This window comes from Vidua macroura, chromosome 19 (assembly GCF_024509145.1).
Source record: "Vidua macroura isolate BioBank_ID:100142 chromosome 19, ASM2450914v1, whole genome shotgun sequence".
Lineage (NCBI taxonomy): Eukaryota > Metazoa > Chordata > Aves > Passeriformes > Viduidae > Vidua > Vidua macroura.
In genome coordinates, this window is record NC_071589.1 from 9,874,238 (window position 1) to 9,901,451 (window position 27,214).

Sequence of the window (27,214 nt, forward strand, 5' to 3'; positions counted from 1 at the left end):
GATCCCTGCAGTGCAGTCCTTACCGTGCCTCCCTGCATCCAGAGCCTCCAGGCTGTATGCTCCCAGCAGGATGTTGGCTTGCCGCTGCAGGGACTTGCCAAAGGGATGGCCACCTTCAGACACCACGTAATAGAAGACACAGCCAGCTGAAAAGATGTCCACGGTGTATGTCTGCAAAGAAACAGCCTTCACTAGCACTGACACCTTTTCCCCCTGAAAGCTCTGATTCTCACAGGGTGGTTATTTTGCATCTGAGAGCAGAAGGTAATTTTCCGACTCGCAGATTTGAGCTGCAAGGCAGCCTGGAGGCCCAGGCACCAGGTGCTGCCTATTTTAGGGTCCTGGGCAGCCTGGGAAGGGTGAGGACTTACAGGATTCTCTTTGCAGTCTTCACTCAGCATCTCTGGGGCAATCCAGCCTTCAGTGCCCGGCACGCCCGAGCGGCGGCTGAAGCTGTGCCTGCCCACTGCCAGCTTCTTGCACAGCCCAAAGTCTGAAATCATGGCTTTGACTTTCCCGTGAGCGTTGGGCATTGAGATGAGGATGTTGTGGGGCTTCAGGTCCCTGTGGACTGTTACAAACACCCACTTATCCACTCAGGCAGTCCCAACAATCTTTGTAAATTTTTAAGTGGACCTTTCATAAGGCTGAGCCACCATTCATGAAACCAAAGTCAGAACTTCAAACGCTTTTCATTGGTTTTTTTTTTTTTCATTCCACCATGTTTTATATGACCCCCATCTAAAAACTTCAGCACCCTGTACCAACAGTAAGGACTTGCTTTAGTACTCCAGGGCTGCAGAATGTTGCAGGGACAAGACCAGTGTCAAATCACAGAACCCAAGAATGGTTTGGGTCCAAAGAGACCTCAAAGATCATCTCATTTCAACTCCCCTGCCATAGGCAGGGTCACCTTCCAATAGGCCAGATGAACAGAACCAGACCAATTTGTCTTTATTTTACAGCTAAGAAAATGTAGTTCTCCATCCAGTCCTGAAAGGAGAGGCATTCTTACCAATATTCAGGGAGTGCAGGTAAGCTAGTCCAGAGGTTGTCTGCTGCAGGACAGTGATGGGTTGTAAGCCATGGTGGCTGAAGGCCTTCTGCTCAACATACTGCAACAGAGAACCAGGAGAGTCAGCCACAGCACTTCACCCACCAAAAGAGATGTGACTGGATAAATTGTGCTAGCTGGTAACACACAGCAAACAGCTTTTTTTTTGGATGAAGGTGATCATCTATAAAGTCTCATTCAGAGCTAGAATTCTGTATAGCACTGTACTCCAGAAAGAACAACAGTCTTCAAAGTCTGCATGGTAGGAAGGGGAGGATGACTAGAAGGGAGTCCTTCACAAGAAGTTAAAAATCAAAGGACAACAGCTTCTGTCCATATATCAGACCAGGATGAGGGATGTCTTTCTACAGCTCTGAAAACACCCCTGTCCTAGGAATATGGAATTGTCACAGAGGTGACAGTGGGAGTAAATGGAACATCCCCTGTGTCAGGCACTTTAGCAACTTAAGCTCAAGGGAAGTGAAGGCCTTGCAGGGAGTAGATGCTCCCAGCCCTGTAGGTCACCTCCTGCAGGGTGGCAGCGCACAGCTCGATGGCGATGTACTGGAACTGCCGGTCCCGCTCCGTGCAGAAGTAGCGGATCACGTTCGGGTGCTCGTCGGACTCGCGCAGCAGCTGCACCTCCCGGTCTGCGAAGCTGAAGCACTCGGGGAGAATCCTCTTCACTGCCACATCACGGTTATCAAAGGATCCCCTGCAGCCAGGGAGGGAAGGCACAACAGCCCTTCACACTCTGGAGCCAGGGCGTGTACAGAAAACATGACAACAGAAGCCATTGTAGAGGCCAATGAAAGCACTTCCTATCCTGGAAACAGGTACATTTGGCCAGTAAACACTTCCTAGGGAAGTAGTTTTTGCTAGTGAAGAAAATGCATAAAAATATTCCAGACACATGCAAACAGTTTCATTTCTGTTCACAGTAAATGTGAGGGCTTTTATAAAAAAACAAATTAAAAGGACCTAATACAAACACAACATTGGTCTGTTTAATGCACACATTCTTTTCTACCTGTAAACGATTGTCCCTTCAGCACCATGTCCCAGTACATCTTTAGGGTTAAACGAAATCTTGCCAACAATCACTCGGTTTGCTTCTTCATCTGAACAAGAAAAGAAAAACAAGCACTGGTTTAGGATGGAGCAAGGCAGCCTTTTACAACTGCACAGACTTTGGGACCAGTCTGTAAAAGTCTTTTAGCTGATGTTTAAATTTAACACACATATGATCAAAAGAAATAAACATGTCCACATTGGTACTTACTCTGAGTAGGCAAATAGTCTGTGGTGACCCAATGAGCCAACATCAAGAATCAAAACACATTTACACACAGCTTATGGCTCATGGCTGTGAGAAATGAGTGGTTCTCAGCAGCCAAACTCTTTCTAAAAGTTGATGCTGCATTTAGGAAATGCTGGCCAACAGTAATGGAAGCCGGTTTAATAGCCTTTGAAGGGACAATGAGTGCACAGAAAGACCAGGCAGGAAGGTTGTGCTGCCTAATCCCCATTTCTTGAGTCCAGTTAATCATCTTAATGCGTGTTTTTATTTAAATGAGTATCTCCCTAGAAAGGCTGCAAGTGACAGGAACACACTGCCCTGGGCAGCACAAGCCCACAGCTGGCTGTTACTGTAAAGCAACAATCCTGCTGAGGTGCAGGGCTCAGCCTGAATGGTTCTTTTCATCTCGCTGAGCTATGAAGGATCATCAATAACTGTTCTACTGTACCATCACACAGACTGGGGAAACAGAAACACAATAAACCACACTGAGTCAACTTTACCTCCCTCTTCTTGCTCAGTGGAGAGGCAGCTCCCAACATCGGATGTGGAGATGTTGGAATAGGCAGAGTGGTTTGATGCTCGGGGGGACAGGTTTGGGGTGCTGGCAGCTGAGCTCTCCGTCCGGCCGTACGACGTGTCCAGGAAATCTGCCTCGGGCGGGAGGTCACTGGGAGCACCAAAGGGCAGCTTCTGTTGCTGCAAGAGCTGGATCTTCTCTTCCAGCTGATGCTGCCTCTGCTGCTGCTGGTGGACACTCTGTGAGAAAGAGTCTCAGTGAAGATTTGGCAGTCAGGTCATGCAAGGGAACTCTACAGCTACTGGGGAGCTACTTCTAAAAGGTGAGAGCCAAACTCTCCTGCCCTGTCCCTGCCAATCACACAGGCTGGGGAATGTTCACTCATAATTTCTATTTCATTCTGGACTTCCATTGCCAACATGAGAAATCACATGGCTTGGTTAAAAAAGCTGTTATTAGGTTGACCAGGAGTCTTTAAACCACAGAAGGATAAAGGCTTTGATCCAAAACCTGGAAAACCTGACAGTGGTTCAGGTGAGGAAGAGAAGAGCGCAGCCAATAGTGCTGAGATCATATCCAAAAAGAGTAATACCTACAAAAACCACAACTGGTGGATGGAAAAGAAAACCCTTCCAGAGCTGGTACGTATGGCCAGAGAAATCCCTGTTAAGTCAAACTTGTGCCTTTGCTCCCCAGTGCACATCTGTGAAGAGGGAAATGTCCCTGGAGTGTCTCACTAACTCCTGTGTCATTTCTGGGCTCTAAAACATTCCTGATGCTCCCAACACTCAAGAGCACATCAAGCCAGGTCAGCATTACCATTGGGTAGGTGATGATAAAAGCCACCCAGCCCACAAGCAGGAAAGTGCTGAGGATGATCGTGGCCATATCCTTCAGCATGGAGTCCACTGGAGCCTCTGGCCGTGGGATGGGCCGAGCAGGAGTCTCCTCGATATCCTTTGGAGTAGCTGAAGGCCCTTCTGTTGAGGAACCTTCAACAATGTCAATGACCTGAGGCAAAGAAAGCTCTGTTAGCTCAGTATCTCTGTGGGTAATGAGGCATTCACAGCCAGCCTTTCTGCTACATCATTTTCAGTAATTTCTAAACCTACCAAAGTCAAAGTTTGCATGTGGGGAAAAAAAAGCAGCAGAAAGCCTTAATTCTGAAACAAGGAATGACATTTCCTCATACCAGTGGTTCTATGTGCTAAGTACACGAACATCTGACACAAAAAATGTGAAGTAATTCCATGCATTTTCCTTCTGTATCCTTCCCCAACTTCCACTCCTTTATATTCTTTTCTCATGCAGTAAGAGAATTATTCTCATCACAAACCTCTTCAATAGTGGCTTTCTCAGAGTCAGCTGGAATCACATTTTCAGGCCTCTTTGGTAAGTTGCTTGGGAATTTCTCCAGTATCTTTGTGGGGGCAGATAATGGTGTTTCATGGTGCCCTTTAAATAAAATATATTTGTTGAAACAGAAAGTTGTCCTTTTTTAGGAAAGATATCCTTGATTGCAGCATCTTTGCTGAAGAGTGAGAACATCAAAAAACATGATGCTCATGTGTAGAGCAGGAAAGAGAAAGGAGAGGGAAAATGGAGAGCAGAGGTCACTGAGAGCTGTAGAGGAACATTAACTGCTTCAGGGAACTGCCTGACATACAGGAGAGAGGGTATTAGCAAGGAAAGGGATCATGGGAAGAGAAAGATGGCACTTAAAAAAGCTGAAAGTTGCATACTGTCCCTGCCCCAGAGCTCCTGTCACATACATCACTCAATTATCACCAATCATCAAACTGAACCTCAGACAGTTCCTCATTTTTGAAGCAAAATTGTAAATGCACTGAAAAGTCAATTCCAAAATTCAGGGACTTGGGACGCACGGGACAGGCTGACAATTAATAAACATTATCTTCAGCCTCTGTGTTTTAATCCATTTAGAAAATGGATTAAATGGACTATCTGATCCGTATGATGAGAATTAAGGTAACAGCATGCACAATAAAAAAATCCAAATGCACCCAAATACAGTATTTACAGTAAATAATAAATTACTATACCCCTCTCTGAGGAAGGGGGCAAATAAGCAGTAAGTAACTTTCCACATATGGAGCACTTCACCTTGTCACAGAATAAGGCAGGAGCCTTGGAAAAAAAGAAGGCAGGTGGATATGTAACACATTATTTTATATGTAAATGAGAATAAATTAGACACTATTATTAGAATTCAGTAATTATGGCCAGGCAGGGCTCCCACACCTATCAGCAGCCAGTCATTCCAGTAGTTGAGCTTGTGCTTTTCCTTCAGCCTGCCTGAAAACTTGACATCGGTGCTGGGCGTGATCACGCACTCGCCGTTGTCTTCAATGGTGACTCCTTCTGTTTTTGGACCCTCCAGCAAGGGAATGGCACTGCCACGGGGCTGCAGAGAGATCACTGTTACAATCACTATTACTGTGACCTTAGAATATTTAATTGGGCAACTAAATTTAAAATCTGGAGGTCAAAATGGATGGGCAAGCAAAGATTACTAGCAGCAAAGTCACTGTGACTAAACACAGCCATTATGCCCTTAGCAGCTGCTTCCACAACCTTGGACATTGGACCTTTTCAGGGACATGTTGCCTGGGAGATGAGATTACTTTTTTTTTGTTTTCCCCTACAGTTAAGCAGGATCTGTATTTCCTACCTGGCAGCCACAATGAGCAAAACAGAACTATGATGCAGTTTCCTGTCTGTGGGGAGTTACTCTGATGAACAAACCAGCAATTTTAACATGAACCACAAAGCACCAGCAATAGCAGCAACCTCAGGTCTGCTCCTGCTGAGTCTGCCTGGCACTGCTCCTAGGGAGCTGCAGCAGCAGCTTTGCTTTGCAGCAATGCTTTGCAGCATTGGAAATTATTCTGGAAGTATGGTCATGTATTCTATGGTTGTTAATTGTTTCAGGAAACACTTAATTTGCTATGCATTTGTTGATAAAAATCTCAAAATCCTCAAATTTCTGTAAATGTACAGTCTTCAGTGTTTTATTTTCTATTTTAATTTTATGCACAATTCCATTTCGACCTTTCTTCCAAGCCCAGGAAAGCACTAATTTCAGAAAGGCACTTTCCCACCTGGCAGCTCCCCACTTACCACGACAGTGACTCCCTCGTGCACCATGGAGGGCGACGCGTACAAACTCGTGGAGTATTTCCCTACGTACAGGGTTGGGCTGCAGAAACACAGGCACTGTTAGCAGCAGGCAAATGGATGTTTTAACATCTCAGCTAAAAAAACCTGGGCAGCACAACCCTGCAGAACCAATGCAGGAGCTTCCCAAATCATCAGTATTTGTATCTTGAAAAGCCTTGATCTGTAAAATTATTTGAAGTACTGCTGTACCATGAAGCCTTTTTTTTTAATTATGCAAGCATTGTCAGTTCATTATTCACAGCACCACCATTCATTTGACATAACTCATGTCCTATTTCTGCATTTTTCAATAACTGGCATTTGCCAAAATGCTGTGCTCCATTTTCATAGTGTGAAAGGCTTCCCGTTAGGAAAATAAATTTAATTTCACATTGTGAGAACCTATTCAATACAGAACATCTGATAAAACTTAGGAATATACACTTCCTAAGTTCATAAGTTTTTTGGTTTGGTCTCTGAGTTTACACACTAAAAGATCAAATATTATATAAAAGAACACCTGGAGAGCTAGAAATGCTTTATGCATTCTTTTCACCATGTTGCAACTCGCAGCACAACCCTTAACTGTTCTGTTTAATGACAAAGCTCTCAAATGGACAGTGAGAACAGCAGGATCTCAGGCTTACGTTAGTTTGCTCTTGGTCTCTGTTTCCTTTGGGAAGGGATATTTCCACTTGGTGATGTGTCCAACCTCCCCTGACATGAAGGTCAGGTAGCGCAGGGTCTCGATGCCCACGTTGGTGTGCAGGACTTTCCTCAGCCCCTCTCGCTGCCAGATGTAAAATGCCACCACGGGGGACGCGTAATTCTGGATCCACAGCACGTCCCCGGACTCGCTGTCCACGGTCACCACCAGCCCATCCCCGTTGGACACAAAGTGGGACATTTCTGCAATGCACAAACATGTGGAGGTTACCTGGATTCTGTAGCTTTAATCATGCACGGAACAGTTCTGGACTGCAGTCACCACCACACCTTTCACTGCACAGCAGCTGAGCAGCAAAGCCTCGGCCACAACTGGGCTGACACAAGTCCAGCTGCCATTCAAGAGCACTGCAATCAGGTTGTGCACCAGAGCTCAGATTTGCTGCCTCTCCTGCCATTTCTCACTGATTTTAAGGAATCACACCTTCAAGAGCTGCACCCTGCTGGACTCAATTTACCTGAAGCTACCTAACAGGACTTAGATATTGCAGTATGCGATGGATAAAAATGGGCAGAAGTACATGCACCACACAAAAAAAAGAGAATATTTTTGCCTATATACAAAACTCCATTGTAGGAGGGGGAGACAGCAATTAAATTCTTACTGTATTTTATGTCTTCATCAGGCAAAGTTGCTGCATAATCAAAATAGGTGGCATTCCATCGCAGCTCCTTCTTCTTGGTGTCATACATTGTGATCGTGTACTCTGTTAAAAAACATACAGTCTGTGAAGCAAAAAAACCTATGAGAGAATAGAATCAATCTTCTCAAATCTGAGACACTCCTCAAACACCACACAGAACTCACAGCTGTCAGCATTTCCTTTTTTCCCCAACACTATCCAAAGTAAAGGGACACATTGATAGAGAGGTTAAAGAACAAGTCTGTAACACTTATTCCTGTTTCCAGTCAGCACCTCCATGGTGTTGGTCTAACTTTACCACTTATTTAAGCACACTGCACTTGTGATGTCAGTGGATCTGCTCTATTTCCAGCTTCTTTAAACAGTTTTTTAAAAGCTGTGTGTTACAGAACAAACAGTTCACAGCTGGTAATGGAATACACCATTAATTACAATACAAATGCCACTTAGTCAACAAAAAGAATAATGGACCTACTGCTAAAGTTTAAAAGACATTATCTGTCTGCTGCTAAAGTTAATAATTCTTCTGTATACAGTCTAAAATCATAATTCACAGAAGTTTTTCCAAGAATTAAACTTGAAAATCTGAACTGACCACAGGGTCATTTCTTATGAGCCTAAACTTTAAAAATCAGAATTTTCTTTTAAACTACAGGGAAAAAAAGCATATGACCTGTTCTCCCAAGGTACAGGAGGGATGTTGATGGACAAAGACTTTCTGCAAAAGAGGAAGTCAAGGTCTGCTGTTTCTCCCCAGTCATGAGGTCAACGACATACCAAATATCCTGCTTTTTACCTGAAATCATAATTGAAATCAATTACCATTCAGTTGGAAAAACTGCACTTTCATTCAGCTTTTCAGTCTTCTTTTTTCTTTACTAGACTCATGGACTTAGCACAAATAAAGCATTTTTAATGAAATGGTTTTTTGTAGTTAGACTTAGGTTCATCATTTAGCACTACTGGCCAATCCCAAATACTGACCACAAACACCAAACCCAAATACAGTATTTAGAAGAATAAGTAGTATTGGCTGAATGATTTTTTCACACATAAAATCTAACACAGCTCTGAGTGCAGCAGATCCCAGGAGCTCTCAGACGATGAGACTGAAGTGCTCATGGTGAAAGACAGAAGGTGGAAAAAAAAAAAGTGAGGATCTACACCTTTCAAATTGCTTAAGGACTGTAATTCAAACATCCCACTCAAGACTATGTGAGCCATGGCCTTAAGAATTTCTTAGAAGTTAATACATGAATGTTATGTTTAGAAGCTTCAAATAAACATTTTTCTCTCATTTACTGGCAAGACATGAAGCAGAGAACCAGAAGGAGCACTGGCCCTTCAGGAGATTTAGAAACCCCAAACTAAGCTCACTCTGATCGTCACATATTTTACTGTTGTGATAAGTAATAACTGTCCTTTCTTCTCCTTTTCTCCTCCCAAATCCATCTGCAATTACAATGAGTCGGGACAGTGAGCAATAAATGTATTATTTGTACTATAAATGAACTAACTGTATGTCAGACAATGGAGGATGTCTAACTGTGGTGCAATGGGATTTCTAATTTTATCCTAATTATCAGGCAGTCAATGACATTTATAATCCTAAGAAGATTTTAAGTAGAAGTCATATTTTGTTGAGAGACTGCATCTCAAGAAACAAAAAATCCCCATACAGGCATTTCACTGCTAAGAAAAGGTACTTTCTCCTTCAGGAAAAACAATTGTTTTTAATCATCACACAGGAACTGCATTCTATATTAATCAGATTTTCTGTTATCAGAAAGATTTATGAAAAATCATAATTAATACCCAAAATAAGGCCTACTTCCTTCAATCTGTCTGGGAGTCTCTACATTTTGTAGTTGCTGAACATCTTACAATCTAAAGGAGATAAAATTTGAGCTCACCCATATACAGGATCCCATCAGAACTGCGACAGGGAGATGCCTGCACCAGCTCTGGGATAGTAAATGGAAGTTTCTAGGGGAAAAACAAACAAACAAGCAATATTGCTTATATTGGTTATTTCTATTATTATAATACCTGAGAATTCAGTCAGAGTAAATACTAAAATATGTAACACGACCGAAGTTCCTAAGGGAAATCACAGCAGCTGAGGAAAAAAATCTTGTAGGAAGCCAAACATTTTATCTGAATATCACTACAAAGTTCAAAAATGAAAGTCATGCATTAGGCAGTAGCTGTGGCCTACATGGATTGGTGACTAATTTGAAAGGTTCAGCATTTTTCTTTGCTTGCTAAATCCTATAAAGATCTTCTAAAGGGGTTAGCACAGAGCATTGATTAATCCTGCTTCTGGCAGATGGTTTTAGAAATGTGTTTCAAATCACACTGAGATTATTCAGAAATTAGATAACAAAACATAAATTTTATTTGTAATTATCATTATTTTAGCAAGTTACAGAAAAGTCAAACATGGAGACAAGATGTGGCGTTGATATTTTCAAGTAGAAATCACTTCCTGAGAATCACAAGGTGGCAACATTCTGCTCTAACAAAATAAAAGTATGTTTTCCTTCTGCAAAGACATGAGGTTGACTGGAGCACTTTTTAGGAGAGAATTTTAAAATATACTTACAGTCAAGCCTTCACTGTTCTTGCCACCAAGCGTGTACAAACTGCCATCATTTGGGTCTGGTAGAAATGCTGGCCTAGAATTGAAGCAATGATAAATGATAAAAATGTACTGTGCTTCTCAGAAAGCAGGAAAGAAACTGTGGTCAGCGCTGGCTTTATAGCGAAATTCATCTGACATTAAATTTTTTGAAGTTTAATTTATTAACTGTGAAAATTAAGAAATATAAGGAAGTCTCAGAACTGATAAAACATAAGATCACTAATGTATTTGAATGCACAAAGATCCAAATGTGGCAGGCACTGACTCAGGTGAAAGCTTTTAAACTAAACCTACAAGCTCTTAAAATGACACAGATGTAGAACAAGCCCAAACAAATAAACAATACCAGAGAGCATAAGGAAGGCAAGAAACAGTGAAAGAGTTGCCAGAATTAAGTAAATTTGAGAGGTAAAGGGATCCCTACACCCAAAATACACAATGACCCCCAAAGTCACTCAAACCCTAATGTCTATGGTTCTGTGATCAAAAAAAAGAAAGGATGTCACCACTGACTTCAGAGACAAAGTTCAAGCCCCAAATTTCCTAGCTAAATGTGAGGTTGCTGCAGGGACCAATGTGAATTTACAGCTCGAGGATGTCATTTGCAGATTCTGGTTGTGGTGGTTGTAGTTTCCTGTGTTTCACTGTTTTTAGTCTCTGTTTGAGGGGGGTAAATACAGAACCCAGAATCAGTCCTGGCTCTGTCACTTCCCACCTGCCACCCACAGCACAGGTTCACAGCCCTGATGTCAAATCCAGCAAGGGCTCCAGAGAACAGGCTGCAGACAGGATGTTTCTTCTTAGCTATTATATGTAACTAATTCTATCCTTTTATCTGTTCCCCATACCACCTTAAATGGCCTTCTGCAAGGTGTGCAGCTTGTCTAGAACACAGATGGGTTTGGTTAAAATTAAACCAAATTTCAAGATGTCAGTGAAAATCGAACAAGCTGTAAATGAGATAAAGGAAACAGACTTACTCTTCTACATGGATCGGTACCTGGAGGACAGGATCTGCACACACAGAAAAAGAAAAAGTCAAAATACTAGTGATTCAATCCCTTGAACTCACCAGATACAGGATTAAGCCAGGCCTGCAACATCTTGCTCCTTTTAGAAAGGTTGATTCACAGTTTGAAAGTAAACTCTCAGCAGCCTCCTCTTGTTCCTGGAACTTGGTTCATAAAATGGGAAACTACAAAGCACTTGAGAAAGTCTTCTGAAGTCCTTTGTTTGGTTTTACCAACACTAAATACCTCAAAATTACTGAGAGCTTACAAAATCCTGAATCACAGGATTTTCACTCCTGATGCAAACACCATAGAAGTATCCTGATTTATAAGACATACTCTACAATCTCCAATACAAACATGCGTTATTAATGGGTAAAATGACAGAAAATACCTCAGAAGAGGATGCAATCCTCTAAGTATCTCTACTTCCACAGGGAAAATCAAACTCCACTGGAATGAGTCTGAGTATGACTATGAAAAATGACCAGGCAAACACTGTTTTTCACCTCTTCTGTCTCCATGCAAACATAATGATGCAACAGGAAGGAAATAACAAAAGCACTGATGTTTTGACAGCCTGTGACTGGGAAACTGGCACCGATTCTGGGCAGCCTGAGTGTACTGGGATATCTGCAGAGCTAAGCAAGACAAGAACAGGAAATTCAGGGTTCAGTACCCAAGGCTTACAGAGTCTGTACCACTCTGCAGGGCATGGCAGCACACCAGCTGATGGATTTGATGGCAATGGCCTGCAAGGATGACCTGGTTTTACATGGATTAAAAAAACATAACCCCCTACCCAAGCAGATCTCTGGCTGCAACACAGCTGAAAGCAGCAGCCACCTAAAGAAGCACATTTAATGCCAGAGACAGAAAGAAAGCAGGATATGAGGGATAACAGTATAGTTATCTTTATTTCATTGATTTCTTCTTACAACAGTAAACACCCTCAGAGCAGCTTTGTTCAAAACATAACTACGTGTAATTTTTTTCTCTTCAAGCCTAAAAAATGTTCCAGGATACACTCCCAAAGGTGTCAAAATAAACTCCATTTAATTAATTGAGAACCCAAACACACATCAAAGGCCATAAGAATAATTAATATTCAAACAAAGGAGCTTAGTGACTCATCTTCTGTATCTGTCACTACAGACCAGGCTGCTTAGTCAGACCTTTTATTATATTAACTACATCAAGCAATTCATTTCTATCCCTTGTGTGAAGAAATTGGTTTCAGGATATGTTGGGAGGGACCCTCGCTCTCATTGATTATATGTCAATTATTTCTCAGTGTTTGCTTGAAGTATTCCACAAGCTTTATAATATCTAATACAACACACGGTGACTTACATCATCAGCTCTCCATCCCTAGGGAAAACAAGAAAAAAATATTTTTTGCCCATCATATATAGTGGATTGACTTGAGCTGAGCTGCTGGATTGAACTACTAAAGGCAAACTGAGACCAAGTTTATGAACTCAGGGTATCCCTAAGTCTGGGTGAAATTACCTAAAATAAGAGAGACATTAAAGACCAAAGGCAAGAGGTTTTGTAATCACAAATGTTTAATGGGAAAGGAACGCTCAGTTTTGTGAAAGAAACAGCATCATGAATCAGAACAAGTGATACCTGGCTCAGAACAAGCAACACCTGGCTCAGTTAAGTAAGATTTAATGCAAATGCTACAAGCATTGCTAAAGGCAAAAGCCAAATAAACTTTGTAAGTCTCTTGATGAACTGATTACACAGAGAGTGTCTTACATGGTAAGACAATAAACTCTCACCTGTGGTGACAGTGACTATTGTGAGACAACAACAGCTTCACCAGCAGCACTGGGGCAACTCTTTCCTATTCCTAAAAATGCCCTCAGTGAAGCTGCACAACTTGTTTTTGAAGTGACTGCATATTTAGTGTTGAAGTACAACAATGCAGATTTTCTATAAAATCACTTTCTAGTCAACCTGGGCAAAACATGAGACTAACTAACATAAACAGTTTCTTGTCAGACTAATCTTCAGAAACTTTTAATTTTAATTAGAGGATTGTTTCTAGCAACTGATCCTGGTTTGTCCATGACAACCATTTGCAGGAGAGCCTGATTAGTAATGCTTCCCTTGAGTTCCTTCTCTATCCTGAAAATACAGTGGATAGTAGTAATACAGCAAAGCATTTTTGGGCTAATAGCTTGTTTTTACTTAATTTTCTAAGACTGGGCAATCTATTTTTATCAACCAAAACATAGCGCCCCCCTCTGCTCCACTTAAAGACCTGAGAATTTCTGCATGGTTTTACTGACCACACAGTACCACAACAGTGAAAGGACACACACATATCTGTGCAATAATTACTTGCATTGAGATTTATCCCTCAGCTTGTATTTCTGAAAGCTGTTGGGGAATTGTCACTTAAAGCAATTTCCAATGTCATCAATAAATATCTTCTACACTTTAATAAACAATGCCAGAAGTCTCATGAATGTCTCTATGTTTTGCAGTGTTTTTCTGAAGCACTGCTGCCTATCAGATGACATGTATGAGTCTTATGGCAAATCCTAAGCTATTCAGTGTGCACAGAAGCATCATTGTCATGAAAGTCCTTGAACTTGTCTTTAGTACCATGTCTTCAACATCATGTACGTAGTCAGAAATGAAAAATTCCTGGTTTTACTTGATTTCTTAGTAACTAAAACTCGATTTATGAGCTAAGATAAAAAAGTAGTAGATAGAACAGGTTAAGAAGTTATGGCAAAGCAGGAGGAATTTTTTTACTACTTAGTGGCACATGAACCAAAACACTGATTATTCTGATGGCTTCCTGCACACTGAAGTGTTGTGTATGAATTGTTAGAAAGTATTTATGGATTTATGATTCATTTCCACGCATGAGGCTCTTCACAACAATGGAGGAGTTAGTTTTCTAAAGTGAAAGGATTTCTCCTGTCACCACTAGCACCATCCACCTGGAAAGACAGGCTGTGGAAAGCTATTTCTCTGCATTTTTAGTTACTGAGGTGATGTAAATTTTCTCATTTTCTAAATAATTTAATGATCTTGAACCTAGGTTGTGGCTCTGCAGAGATCCTTTGAAGACAGACAATAAACTCTTCACATTCACTTTCATGTGGTTTGGGACCTGTTCCAACCTCTATTTCAAAGTTTGTTTTAAAATAAGAACTTGCTCTGAGATAAAAAGAGAATCTTAAGTTCAATTAATTGTTGCCAGTTCTTACAATAGTTTTCATAGCTTGAACACAGACCAATAAAAGAGTGAGCCCTCTTGTGACTGAAGTCTCCTTTTGCTCCACAAGGGATCAAACAGAAAAAGTTCTTACAGAAGTCAGAACACTGAGCTCCTCTCCTCCCCTCTCCCTCTCCTGCTGCTTCCCACTCAAGTGTTGACATGCTGGGACTGAACCACGTCACCCTGCTTTCAAAACTCCCTGGACTGCAGTTCCCTCTAACTGGGAAAGTCCCTCTAACAGGCCTGATCTGTTCCAACACCAACAGCAGTGGTGACAACCACTAAACAAAGCAGCAACTATTTTGTACTGGAATGAAAGCTGGACAGAAAATGTGATAAAACCGAAAAATACATCTCCCTCTCCCTCAAATGTTCATTCCATGTAGCAGGGAAAAGCCAAATTCTTGCAAGGTCCTACAGAAAGTTTTCTCCACTTTCTAGACTAAGAAAATAGATGACAAAACAACTCTGGAGCACAGTGGGGGTGAGTTAGGAAGCAGGACACAGTCCTGTAAATATGGTGCTTCTCTCCAGTGCTGGAGAGAAGATTGAGTTTTCTATAGAGATTTCCATGGGTTTCCAATTTTTTTTTCCTGCAGCCTCCACTAAGACAGATTATGTTACTGATTCCTACATTAACAGCCTACAATTCAGCACACACCAGCTTTAGCTTTCTGAACTGGTAACACAGCCTCTGTTAGCAAAAAAATTGTAAAATACCTTTGTTAAAAAAAATTAAAAGGAGACTGATCCTACATTATAAAGATTTATTCTAGAACTCCAAGTGTTTATTCACAAGTACAGCAGTTATTAGAAACCTGTTAACATAATGTCTGCCCGGTAATTTGGCTCTATTCCACTTCCCCAAAATGAACATTTTGACCTGGCAGCAGGCAGATGTCCCAATCCAGTTTTGGTTGCATCATGGCCAGAATATATTTGTGAGTGGGCAGAAGTGTATAACATGTTTCAGATGGTTCTGACCCACACTTTGCATACATACATGGAAAAAAGCCTTATGAAACTGTACCCATATGCTAAATATAATGCATTTGACTTTTCTCCATATTTCAGAAATACATTGTAAGATAAGTATGTCCTTTGCCCAAACTCAGAGTATTTTTAACATACAAGATAAAGATAAAGATAAAGTTGCATGTTGTCATCACTGTAATGTGTCCTTAGAGCCAATGACTGGAAAGGAGAAGTGGGAAACTGAAACAGTGAGTAAGCCACTGCCCCACTGGAATGAGCTGGAATAAACGGTTTCCTGCCCTGAGGCCCTACCACAAGGTTTGGGCTAACGGGCCAATTTAAACCCATGTCAGTCTCATCTGCTGCTCATAGCAAATGAGGCTAGAGACACAAACTATGCTCTGGAATTTGCTGAAAACAGTACTGTTCTACAACTGTTTTGTTCTGACAATCCTTATTAATTTACAACTATGCACAACGATATTATTTCTTGCATGGGAAAAACCACTATTACTAAAGCAGGACCTACAGACCTCATCAGACTTGCCCTTTAAAATCTGTATACTGGATCCCATAAATAGATAGAATTTTTATACCTTTGTCTTATCATAAGAGCCCTCTAAAATCTATGAGTGGTTATGAGTGAGGTGTTGGAAATCAAAACCTTTTAAATTGATTGTGGGCCTTCATTTTTTGACTGCTACAAAGAACTGAAGATCATAACCAAATTTCTACTGGCTCTAAATGAGGATCCAAATCTGCATATATTAAATGTTCTTCTGGCAAAATACTTTGCATTAGTTCTTAAGGGAAAGCTTTTAAGGAGTTGGTGAATGAAAAAAAATAGATCTCTTTGAACAATACAACAGGACAGAGAGAACAGAGGAACAGCCTGCCCAAGAGTACAGCTTAAAGTACTGCAGCCTTAGCATCTCAAATTCAATATTGTGTTCAATAAACCAAGCTCTTGAGTTAACAGAGACATACAAGGTGAGTTTTACAAAGATGTGAAGGAACAGCACAGTCTTAAAATCACACTCTTAAAGGTCACACTGAAATCAGAACTGTGAAATAAAGTCTGACAGCAAGGAGGAAAGCTTTCTCCAGATTCTGCCTTGCCAACAGGTTCTCATGACCCTCTCTTTCTCTGTCCACTTGCATGTAAAAACAAATCTGAAGTGCTGCACCTCTGTACCTTTCAAAGAGGTCTGTAGGAAATGACAGAAGCTGTTTTATTTCCATCAATTTTGGGAAAGAGGTTTCATCCTAAGGAACCTTACTGAGGATGCTGACTAAGTATCTTGCTAGTGGCAAGTGCAGAAAACGTGGAAGCCCACAGGAGCCTGTCCCACTGTCACTCAGGGCTGACAGCTCCTTGTATTGATCAGGGGTGGCACCAAGAGCCTCATTCAGCCACTGATGTGAAATGTGAGCCACAGCCTTTCCAACGGGTGCCTTCAACACCAGCTGTTTGTGTGGGGTCACAGCACAAGCAAAGGTGCCTCTCAGAAATTACAGGGGAGGAGGAATATGGGTTTTTCTCTAAACTTTCCAACCATTTGCCAGCTTTCCAAGGCCCAGGAAATGAGTAGCATCAGCTACCTGCTCACTGAAAAATCCTGAGAGCTGCCAGAGAACAAGACCCATTGAAGCCAACAGGAAATTAAGATTTTAAGCACCCTCAACAAGTAAGTCCACAGTCTCAACACACGTAACTGTAGGGGCACAGTTTATTTCTGACAGTGGAAAGTCCTATTCCTAGCTGACCTAGTTTTTGCCTGCTTTATGGGCAGCACAACTATTCTGACTGCCTTTCTTGCCAGCACTCCATGAAAGAAGGAAACCCAAACATGTTATTGTGGTGATAATCATTGGCTCATTTACTCCACACACCTAAGATAAGCTTCAGTGCTAAATTAAAACAAGCCACACATGGCAAGATATTCATGTTTGTTTAAGCACTGCCTGATAATGAACATGGCCTTGGTTTTTTTCCCTAATGGAAATAAAATGTACCTGAATTGCCCTTTGTTAAATACCTTGTTGCTCAAGTGCAGTAATAAAATGTTCCCTTCCTGGTGAGTGCCACTGCAGTGCTTCAGGTGACCTCCACAACTTCTCAAAGCACCTGAGCTACAACAAATGGTTTATCTGCTGTAATCAGGGTAAAATGGCACCTGCAAGAGCACTGTTTGTGGTGTAGGCAGCTTCCTGCCAGGTAGTCTCTGTTACAGCAGCAGCATGTTGCTGATAGACAGAGTGCACCCAACTACTGTTGGTTTATACACTAATATACTGTTGGTGTTTATACACTAATACTAATAATGAATTCTGCACTATTAGGTTTCTCCAGGGGTTCAGCACAGAAAGCTGAATGGGCTTTCATTTGTTTCCAACACTGTCTTGTCCTTTGGGCCTCCCACCCAAAGGGTGACCACCAACAAATACAGATTCGTGAAAATAAATAACCCCCCTCACATTACAAATTAATTCACCAATTTATATGTACAGGCCCTTGTTCCATGTCCACTTAACTCAGTTAACTCAGGAGGCCTCTTGGAACAGTGATACCTACCACTAATTCTTCTTTCATTGACCCCTGTGTGCTGCCCTATTACACAGAAATAAACTAAGGAGCAGTAAGTGCTTTGCAAAAATGGAATGAGCACAACTCATATACTTAAGATGCAGAAGTTAGCAGCAGAGAGGAAACAAGAAGTTCCATAAAACTAGATTATCCAGTCTGGCAGTTCTACAGAACCAACAAGAGTTTTGCAACAATTCTTTTTTAAACAAGAGAAGTTCCTTGAGCAACATGCTCTGATCAAGATCATTTTCATTACCAAAGTGTGTTCATTTCTTCTTCAAAAAACCTCTTGCCACTTACTAAGTGTGGCTGCAAAGCAATGCCAGTTGTGATACCCTTCTAGATGAGGACTACGCAGGGTATGTTTGTGTCACTGGAATGACAAAGAGACCAGCAAGTTTTTCTTAGCCTACAGCAGCACTAAATTGGGAAGCTGACGACCTGCTTTTAGGCAGGGCTGTTCAGGAAAAGGAGGGGTCTAAATTTAAACAGGAGATGGAAGAAAACCAAGATCCATCAAGAAAATACTTGGCTTAGCCCTTCCTACTCTAAGATCTACAAAAGCCTTCTTTGCTCATTTAAAAAGTTGACTTTTTGTCTGATAGATCTGCTTTCAAACACAAATGGCTTCACAAAGAAGAACAACTGGTTGGTACTGCAGACACCAGATAGGTACAATCTATTTCCCACCACTTCAGCTCACTGACTAAACTGACAGGTTTAAAAACAGAGGACAGAATGATGCAGTCACTGATGCTTTCCATTTGACCCTCTAATTTATTTCCAGAAGTGAAAGTGCTACTATTACTTCTGCCATACATAATCCCACTAAACAAAACTTGCTAATTTTGTTTACAAATATTAAATTTTTCATCAAGACAGAACTAGCTCTGCTCAGTAATTAAAATTACAAAATCACTTCCAGTCACTGAACAATGTTCAATTCCTTTATACAAGTGCAGTTCTTTCATTTAAAAAACTGTGTGGTCCTAAACATCTGTTATAGAAAAATCCCTGAAGTTTGCATGATATGCACTGCACAGAGAATGTAGGGTATTCCAGAGACAGAATAATGCAAGCCCTTTGCCATCAGTTCCACAAGCTGACACATCTATCCTGTTCTATGCTTGCTTATACTGCAGTCATTCCCATAAAACATGACACCTACCAGTTATACCACCACACCTCAAACATCCAGAGGAAAAAAAACAAAACCCCCATAAACCAAAAAAACCTCACATACACCTGGAAAATACCTACAAGTGAAATTATGAAGATGAACATGACTCTATAAACACTGTAGCTTAATTCTGGAACAAGAACAAAATTTAAAAAGAAAGGAAAGTATTTACCAGATCTTACAACACTTGAAATTGCCAATTAATTTGACTGTTATTTCTGCTACTGAGTAGAAGGCATCATGACACCTCCTGCTCACCTTCTTTTAAAGTCCACTTGATCGCTCCTGTCCTCTTGCTGACAGCATGCAAACTTCCATCCAGGGTTGAAACAAACAGCAGTGTTTCGGGCACAGTTACTGAATTGGTGTTCTGGGAAAAAAAAAAAAACAAAACAATATGATGAGTATGATTATTTACTACTGAGTTTACTCATAACTGTCAGACAGTACATGGGCTAGAACATCCCTTCTTTTAAATGCACAGACTGAACAATTTTCTTGCCCCTTTGAATTCAGTAATTGATTTTTGGTTTGATTAATTTGCTGTTAACACTGCAGATGTTACTGTGCTAAGTTCCTCTAGAAGAAGACTGGGATATGCTTTAACTCCACCTCCATTTTCAATCTGATATCAAAGTTTTCTTGCACTAGAGTTAGGAGAGACCAGAGACAGGGCTGATCTAGGAAAGGACTGACAAAAAGACCATGCAGTAAGTTGTGAAGAGTGAGGAAGTTCAGAGCAGCTCAGAGAACCCACATGTCAATGTCAAACCCATTCTCCTCCTAGGTACACAGAATATACTCTGTTGGTTCAGAAATGAAGATGTTGGCTGGGTGGAACCTGGATAAATACAACTGAACAATGACCAATATTGGCTGAACAATGAGGCTGAGACAGATGGAGCTGCAAGCATTATCAGCTGCCTCTGAGCAAGGGTAAAATATTTAGGATAGATGCAGTTTAAAGGCTGGAGAAGATCCATACTGGTAAATCTCTTAATTGTGGTTTTATACCTCATGTCTCCCAATACTGTGTTTCTGCAGTACAGAGTAAATAACACTGTTAAGGAATATGATCCATAAGGATGAGCACATCCACAGTCATCTCTGAGAAAGCAGCTGGCTGCAGGGTTCAAACCTCCCTTTCACATTCCAATTCATTCTGCCCCTGGGGAGCAGTTTGGTGCCACTGTCCTTCCTTCAGCCCAAGCAAGTTTTGAGCCTGGCCCTTGCAGAAAAAGGAATTTTATTAGAAGGGCATCACCACAAAAACCAAGGACTCAGAACTATGCAATTATTGTGGGAACTGAGGCTAAGTCCAAGGTGTTCCATCACACAAAGCTGAACAAGCATGTTAATTCAATGCCTGCTCTTCTCTTCCTGCATAAAGATGATCCCAGACAGCCTAAGACTGACCCATTTCTGTTTCCCAGGGCTCAAGTTTTTGCTCAAGTAACTTTTCATTTGCAGGCTGTATCTGCATTGCTCATCTGCGTGACACCTGCCACGTTTCAAAGTTTCACAGTTAAATATAGTTCTTAACCTACCACACAAAATGACAATGTATTCATTTTACATAATTAATGTCTTCAATGACTTATTGTAAAAAACAATTATTGGTCATGTTAGAATTACTGCAAAGCAAAATACTTAATTGCCAAATTAAAATATAAAGAATAACTTTCTTTGAACAGCTATACATTTTAGTGCAATCCAACTAAAGCATTAGACTTTCAGGCAAAGCACAGAGCTAGAAGGATAATGTAACACAGTGCTAACTAGCCAACACTCAGGTTGCACCTATAAATATTGCACATGCTTCTTTCCAGTCATAATTGTGGAGCACACAATTGTAAAACGCACAGTGCAGAAAGAAATGGAAGTACAAGTCAACAGTACACCAACCATAGATCAGAAATAATTGCTGGAAGGCCAGAAAAAAAATGGGAGAAGTATCTTAACACATAAATATAATATTCATGACATGACATTGTAAATTATGCGGGCTGCACAGCCATCTGCACTTAGATAAAATATTTACATCTGGGATTAAACTTTGCAGTGTTTGTTCAAACAGGGACAGTGCATAACAGTTCCTCTCACACTGCCCTATAAGAAAGCACCTCAAGATTTTCCTGATCAGAAATGAACTCACAGTACCTTTCAAGCCTAACAACCTGATTGGGTGTTAGAGCAGAGGAGCTCTGTTGTAAAGTTAGGAGATCTCAGTCATCTGTATTATTACTTCTGTTAAACTATTGTAGCCACTGTATCAAAGTAATTCATGAAAATTTTGTCCTCTAGGTATTTTTGTACACAAAACTACAAACTACACTTAGGATGCTGTAGTTGATTAATCATCATTAGTTCAGTCTTCCTTAAATCAGCATTTAACAAGCCAGATTCACTGATTCTGCAGTGAGAGGGGGAAGACATGACCCACGTTCCACTATCACAACCCTTCAGGGCTGAAAACCATCTGATTGTGAGGCTCAGTTTAGTAAACACAGTGAAACTGCACCTAGAGTGAAACAGTAAGTTGAGCAAGAAAATACTGTTAAAGACAGGAAATTAAAACTATTCATGTTCCTTTAAATTGCAGGTGGGAATTTGACACCCAGAATGTAATGACTAGTGTTGAAGTTTAGCTGCAACTAAAATACAACATACAGCAAATCCACAACATTGTCTGCGTATACAGACTTAAGATTGTTTTTCTAGGCTACTTCTTATTCTCTGTACTTATTCTTCTTATCTTACAGAATCAGTAAATTCTTCACAAACCATGTTCTCTTCCTGTCTTCTGATTAAGAAGTAAATACATGTAACATTTTCACTAAAAATTTGCCTGTAAAATAACCACCATGAGTATAGTTGGGTATCACATATCAGGAATACACAGTGTATAGAACATTACTTGTTGTAGATTGTAGATTTAACACTTTCGTATTTAACATTTGAATATCTATTTATTGGGGCATCAAGGATACAGAAATTAAGGAATTAAATGTGAGCTCTGAAACCCTGATCAAAACATCAGTAACCAGTACTGTCTTCCAGATTGTTGGTGTTTTAGCAGGTTCTTAGGACTTGGGACCAAACAGAAAGTACAAACATGCAAAGGTTTCCTCTGCACACTGCATTCAGAGCGGAAAACATTTCTGTACTTCCCTCCAATTGCAAGCTGAACAACAGTGAAAGAAAACCGTAGCTGAAGAAGTGTTCCTGCAAGTTTCAGTGGAAAATCAAATGAACACCTGACTGTTGCTTAGACAGTTCTAGATAGTTCTCAGAAAGTTCTCAGATATGACCAAGCTCATGAAATCCCAACAGCTTTTTCTAAGCTTTTCAGTGTAGGACACTTGGTGTGGGAGGGGAAAAGCACCACTTCCAGCTACCATCCCATGGTGTCTGACATGGTTAACAGGGAGATGTGAACTTTCCTGGCATGGGAAGGACTTGTGGCATTCACAGGCACCACGGGAACAGTACCCTGGAAGAGCCATTAGGTCTCTCCAGCCAGGGAACTCACCTGCTCTGGGCCCAGTTCCACTCCCTGTCCAAGGAGTTTCACTGGGAGAGAAACCAGCACAGAGGCCCTGGGATTCCTCTGACAAGGAGATCCTGCCACATGCATGCATCGTTTCCCTGTAAAATACACAGATCTTCTGATGCTCTCCCTCAAACCCCTTCCCCCTGCCACCTCAGGTCTATGTTTAGGTTTCACTTCTTCTGAAGGGCTTTCTTATATTCAGCTATCAAAGTCACATTGATGTGGTCACTGCAACCCTGTGTGTTGAAGATAACATCTCCTTTGGGGGAAAGACTGAATAAAGGCCAATCTCATTAGTTCTTCCCTTACTTCTAAATTTGTATTTGAACACAGATGAAATACATAAAATGCCATTATTAAAATCATCCATTCACTCATAATTTTCAAAGCACATGCTATCATGCAGTTGACATTACCCAGCTCAGTAGCACACTGACCCAGGTGAAGCATTTGACCTAAATTAAAAAAAAACCCAATGACTCTGTATTTTGCTATGCAATATTGCTCATTTATTTTGTTCAGTATCTACGGTAGTCACTTGGAGAAGGCAAGGGAGTTAGTATAATAATATGGAAATAAGGCTTTATTCTTTCAAATTTTATCAAGCAATAGATAGAAAATTGAACAGATTATTTAGATAATTACTTGTGCTTCACCCAGACTGAGAAATTAAAAGTACTTTATCTTGGTTTTATTCGTGACTTTTATCAGTGGTTAGAGACTGAAGTATCAAAGTTGCAAATATTGAATAGATTTTATTTTGAACACAAAGCTTTGTAATTAATTAATTAATGGATTAATTAAAGCCTGGGATTAGCACTGCAGTGAAAAACAAAAAAATTATAAAAATCTGTATGTACAAGACACACTTGTTTTGATTTTTCTGTGAAGTATGTAAGAGTTTTCTCCACCACAAGAAGACATCACAATCTCAGTCCTGAGACCGACTCTATAATAACTGGTAACACAGATCCTGTCCTCCCTCCCTGCAAGGGTGAGGTCCCAACTGTTGTGATGCAATGCAAATTCTTAAGAGACTTTTATTTCATATTGCAATTCTATTTCTAGGAAGATACATCAACTGACTCCAAAAAAATATGTCAGGACATGAAACAACTAAGCAAAAAGAACATAATTTAGTGAACAAAGAAAATGAAACGGAAGGAAAACCTGGTTTGGTTCCCTGTTTCATTTCATCTGAAACTGCAACATCTATTTTAACACATACCCTCTTTGGAATTCAGTAAGAGCTTCTACTGCCTTGACAGACTGTACTCATAACAATCTTCCACATCAACAGCAATATAAGGTTAACGACTTACAGTATTTTGAAATTACATGGGGACTGCTTTAGAATTAATTTTAATAATTTAATTCAAAAGACAAATTTTCAAGCTCTCATTGGATTCAAATTTGACAAAAGTTTTAAAGCTGACTGCTAATAATCTGTAACAGCCTAAAATTTGTGACTAAGTAGAAAACAGCATTTTTAAGCTAGAATAGAAATATACTATCTAATAGAAAAAGAAATTATATATACTGGTTAAGTCTCCCATAAGAATCTTCCCCTCAGTCTAGATCTACCATATATTTAGATAAAATGTTTTAGAAATCCAAGTAACAAAATGATTCAAAACAATTCTGAAGGACCGGGCAGTCAAGCGAAGGTCAGTGAAAGCTGTAGAACAAGTTCTGGTGTGTGTGTGTGTGTGTGTGTGGTGCAGTTCAGTGTCAAAGGTGATAGCATCTTTCACCCCAACAGCTGAAATTTTTCTAAGGGTTAGCAAAACAATGCCTTAGTTTGTTTTATTGTGTTAGAAGAAAACAGATTCCCACGGCAATAATTTTTTCTAATTATTCATCTGCCTAAAACCACCATTTTTGAAATTAAGGTCACCACGAAGGCACAAATCACACTGAAGTCAGTGGGAAAAGCAGATGAAAAATCAGGCCACCAAGTTCCTTGAGGTTACAGCTCTGGCAACCCAGAAATACGTTTTGCTGTGGGGGTGATACCACAAGAGGCTCTTCAAAGTATGAATAAATTACAGGAAAACACTTCCCAGTGACCCTGCATGAGTGACAGCGTGTGCTGATTTCAAGAACTGTTACTGATTTCATAGAGATAACTGTGTGCTCACAAGTAAACAAAACTGTGCCACGTCTTAGCAGGAAAATAATTTTCTTTTTCGAGTCTGAAATAGGAATACATATGCACCAAACTTAATGTGCTGGGCTGATGGATGATAAACAATGGATGGTTTGCTAACTATAACAGCCTTCTAATTTCTTTGATAACGCCTCGCTTACCAAACCAAAATGCTGACAAGATACAAATTATCACTCAAGGAAAAAAACCCACTGATATTCTTCACTCCATACTTAGCCTCATAAACATCAGGCCGTGCATTCATATTTTACTCAAAAACTATTAAAACCCAACTTCAGCATTGACAGCACCAGACACAATCCCCACAATAACAAAAGGCCTATACCATAATTGATGCTACTGGAACCACAGCTGGTAAACCAATAAGGACGCAAAGCAAAGTATTTTTAGACATTAGTACACACTGCAAGCACTTGGCATATTCATCACAGATAGCCTATGAATCATTACTCTGGTTTTGACAGCTATCTCATTACACTGCCAGGCTACAGGCTAAAACTCCCTGTGCATGATAAAACCAGGCCATGAAGAAAGTCTTTGTAAAATTCAGTAAACTACTGGGGGGAGTTTTCCAGTATAACTAATAATGCAGTTAAGATACGAAAGAGAGTTGACAAAAATATGTTTTATCTTCTTTAGAAAGCAAAATCAAATCTACAGATCTTTTAATCTTAAACTGAATTCTAACATGTCTTTATTAGCCATTTCTCATCATGCTGTAACCCAGTTCAGTGAGTTCTCATTCAAACATCCATTCATACACCCACCCCTCCATGCAATGGAAAAACTGAGCAGTACAGGACGGCCACTCCAACTGTTCCCTGCCTGGACTCACCTTGGAGTGGTCTCTCCACTAGAAATTTATTTCAATAACCACAAGAACACCAACAACCCAAATGACAGCAGAGTTTTAAACACATGAATTTATACTCTCAGGACAGAGTTGTTCATGATAATTTAGGTGAGCAAGGCAAATTTACATTTCCCTCCGCCACCAAAAAAACCTCCAAACCATATTATACTATTTTTTGAGCAACTAAGGAGATCTGCATCAAATAAAACGTATTAATTAACTCAGTGCTTGAACACATCCTCTGTAAACCTTCTGCTGTCTCACATGGGTTTTCACACCAATCAGTTCCCTGGCCAAACACCTCATGCTGAGATAAAGAACACACCAGAAGAAACAACACCTGGCTGAGGCCGGGGTTTTTCCATGTCAGGCGCTGCCTACACAGTGTAACCCAGCACTGAAACCCGTCCCACTGGCTGCAGGAGGGGACAGACCCATGTTCCAAATGCCACTTTAATCCCAGGGAGGTTGGTATTTTTCAGTTGCACTGACTCCATGTTAAAAGAGAAACAAGCACAGTTTGGAACATCCCAGGGCTCATAAAAAACAGAGATTTTTCACTCTAAAGAGAGATGTAAATCATTACTGTGTAATATTGATGGTAAATGTAATTTACTGACAGCTCTACTGCGTATCTCATTGCTTCATCTGAGATTTCACCTTTTTAATGTGCTCCCATCCATTGGAGGGCAGTTCCAAGAGCTGTAAACTGTGTCACACAAACAGCAAGAAACAGCATTTTCCTGTCTGTAAAGAACAGTCAGAAAGGAAGACGAAAGGAAGACCTTGTATGAACTTATACAAACTAAAAAAACAATATTAGAGATGGGATATTAGGTAACAAAGAGTACATTTATCAGCCAAAGAATTTACAAAACAGCAGATCGCCACCACTACTCTTAAAAGAAATCTACAGAAAAAACAATCTGCAAAATCTTTAGGCAACGTCGTGTTTTCAAGTTACCTCAACACTGGACTTGTATGTCAGTCCTCCTCATGGGAGTTTATTATTCAAGTGACATGAATAGTTTTAAATAAGCCTCCACAGTTAAATGGGTTATTCACAGGTGAGATGACTGGGACTAAGTTCAGAGGAATGAAAACTAGTTCTGAAAAGCAACTGAACTACAGAATAGATTTCAACTTGGAAGTCATGGTGAGGATCTGCAGCTCACAGACCAAAAAGACCAGGATAAGAGCCAAGAAAAGAAACAGAAATTGAGAACTCAGACACTGATTTGAGGTGAGACGGCAGAGCAGGGAAACCAAGGGAAGAGGGAAATCTAGAGAAAAAATGGGCTGAATTCTACCAGGACACGAGTCCAGTCTTTTGTGACTATGCAAGTAAAATTATATAAAATTTAGCAATAATCTGTTGATTTCAAAACTATTTTAGGTATTTAAAAATATTTCTTAATGTTCTTATTCAGGACTGTTTTTAAAACTCAGTGAGTTGCAAATCAGTATTTTCCTTGCAAAATCTGAAACCCAAATCTGTGAGCACCATGAGACCTCAGTCCAGCCTTACAGTCCAGTCTAAGACAAACACATTAGCACTCTACAATAAAGACTGT

At 40.4% G+C, this 27,214-nt stretch overlaps 1 protein-coding gene across 1 annotated transcript in view; it reads right to left on the bottom strand.

Moving 5' to 3' along the window:
• The window catches only part of ERN1 (endoplasmic reticulum to nucleus signaling 1), a 32,044-nt gene that overhangs the window by 3,509 nt on the left and 1,321 nt on the right, over nucleotides 1-27,214 (bottom strand). Inside the window, exons 2-18 of the mRNA XM_053994773.1 lie at nucleotides 19,323-19,434; nucleotides 11,049-11,082; nucleotides 10,030-10,102; nucleotides 9,338-9,410; nucleotides 8,098-8,220; nucleotides 7,386-7,487; nucleotides 6,702-6,963; nucleotides 6,016-6,094; nucleotides 5,137-5,299; nucleotides 4,211-4,329; nucleotides 3,694-3,885; nucleotides 2,858-3,113; nucleotides 2,085-2,175; nucleotides 1,580-1,769; nucleotides 1,016-1,115; nucleotides 372-571; nucleotides 24-171 (exon numbers count right to left, since the gene is read on the bottom strand). Of these exons, the coding sequence (XP_053850748.1) occupies nucleotides 24-171; nucleotides 372-571; nucleotides 1,016-1,115; nucleotides 1,580-1,769; nucleotides 2,085-2,175; nucleotides 2,858-3,113; nucleotides 3,694-3,885; nucleotides 4,211-4,329; nucleotides 5,137-5,299; nucleotides 6,016-6,094; nucleotides 6,702-6,963; nucleotides 7,386-7,487; nucleotides 8,098-8,220; nucleotides 9,338-9,410; nucleotides 10,030-10,102; nucleotides 11,049-11,082; nucleotides 19,323-19,434 (2,317 nt within the window). The remainder of the gene's footprint in view (nucleotides 1-23; nucleotides 172-371; nucleotides 572-1,015; nucleotides 1,116-1,579; nucleotides 1,770-2,084; nucleotides 2,176-2,857; nucleotides 3,114-3,693; nucleotides 3,886-4,210; nucleotides 4,330-5,136; nucleotides 5,300-6,015; nucleotides 6,095-6,701; nucleotides 6,964-7,385; nucleotides 7,488-8,097; nucleotides 8,221-9,337; nucleotides 9,411-10,029; nucleotides 10,103-11,048; nucleotides 11,083-19,322; nucleotides 19,435-27,214) is intronic.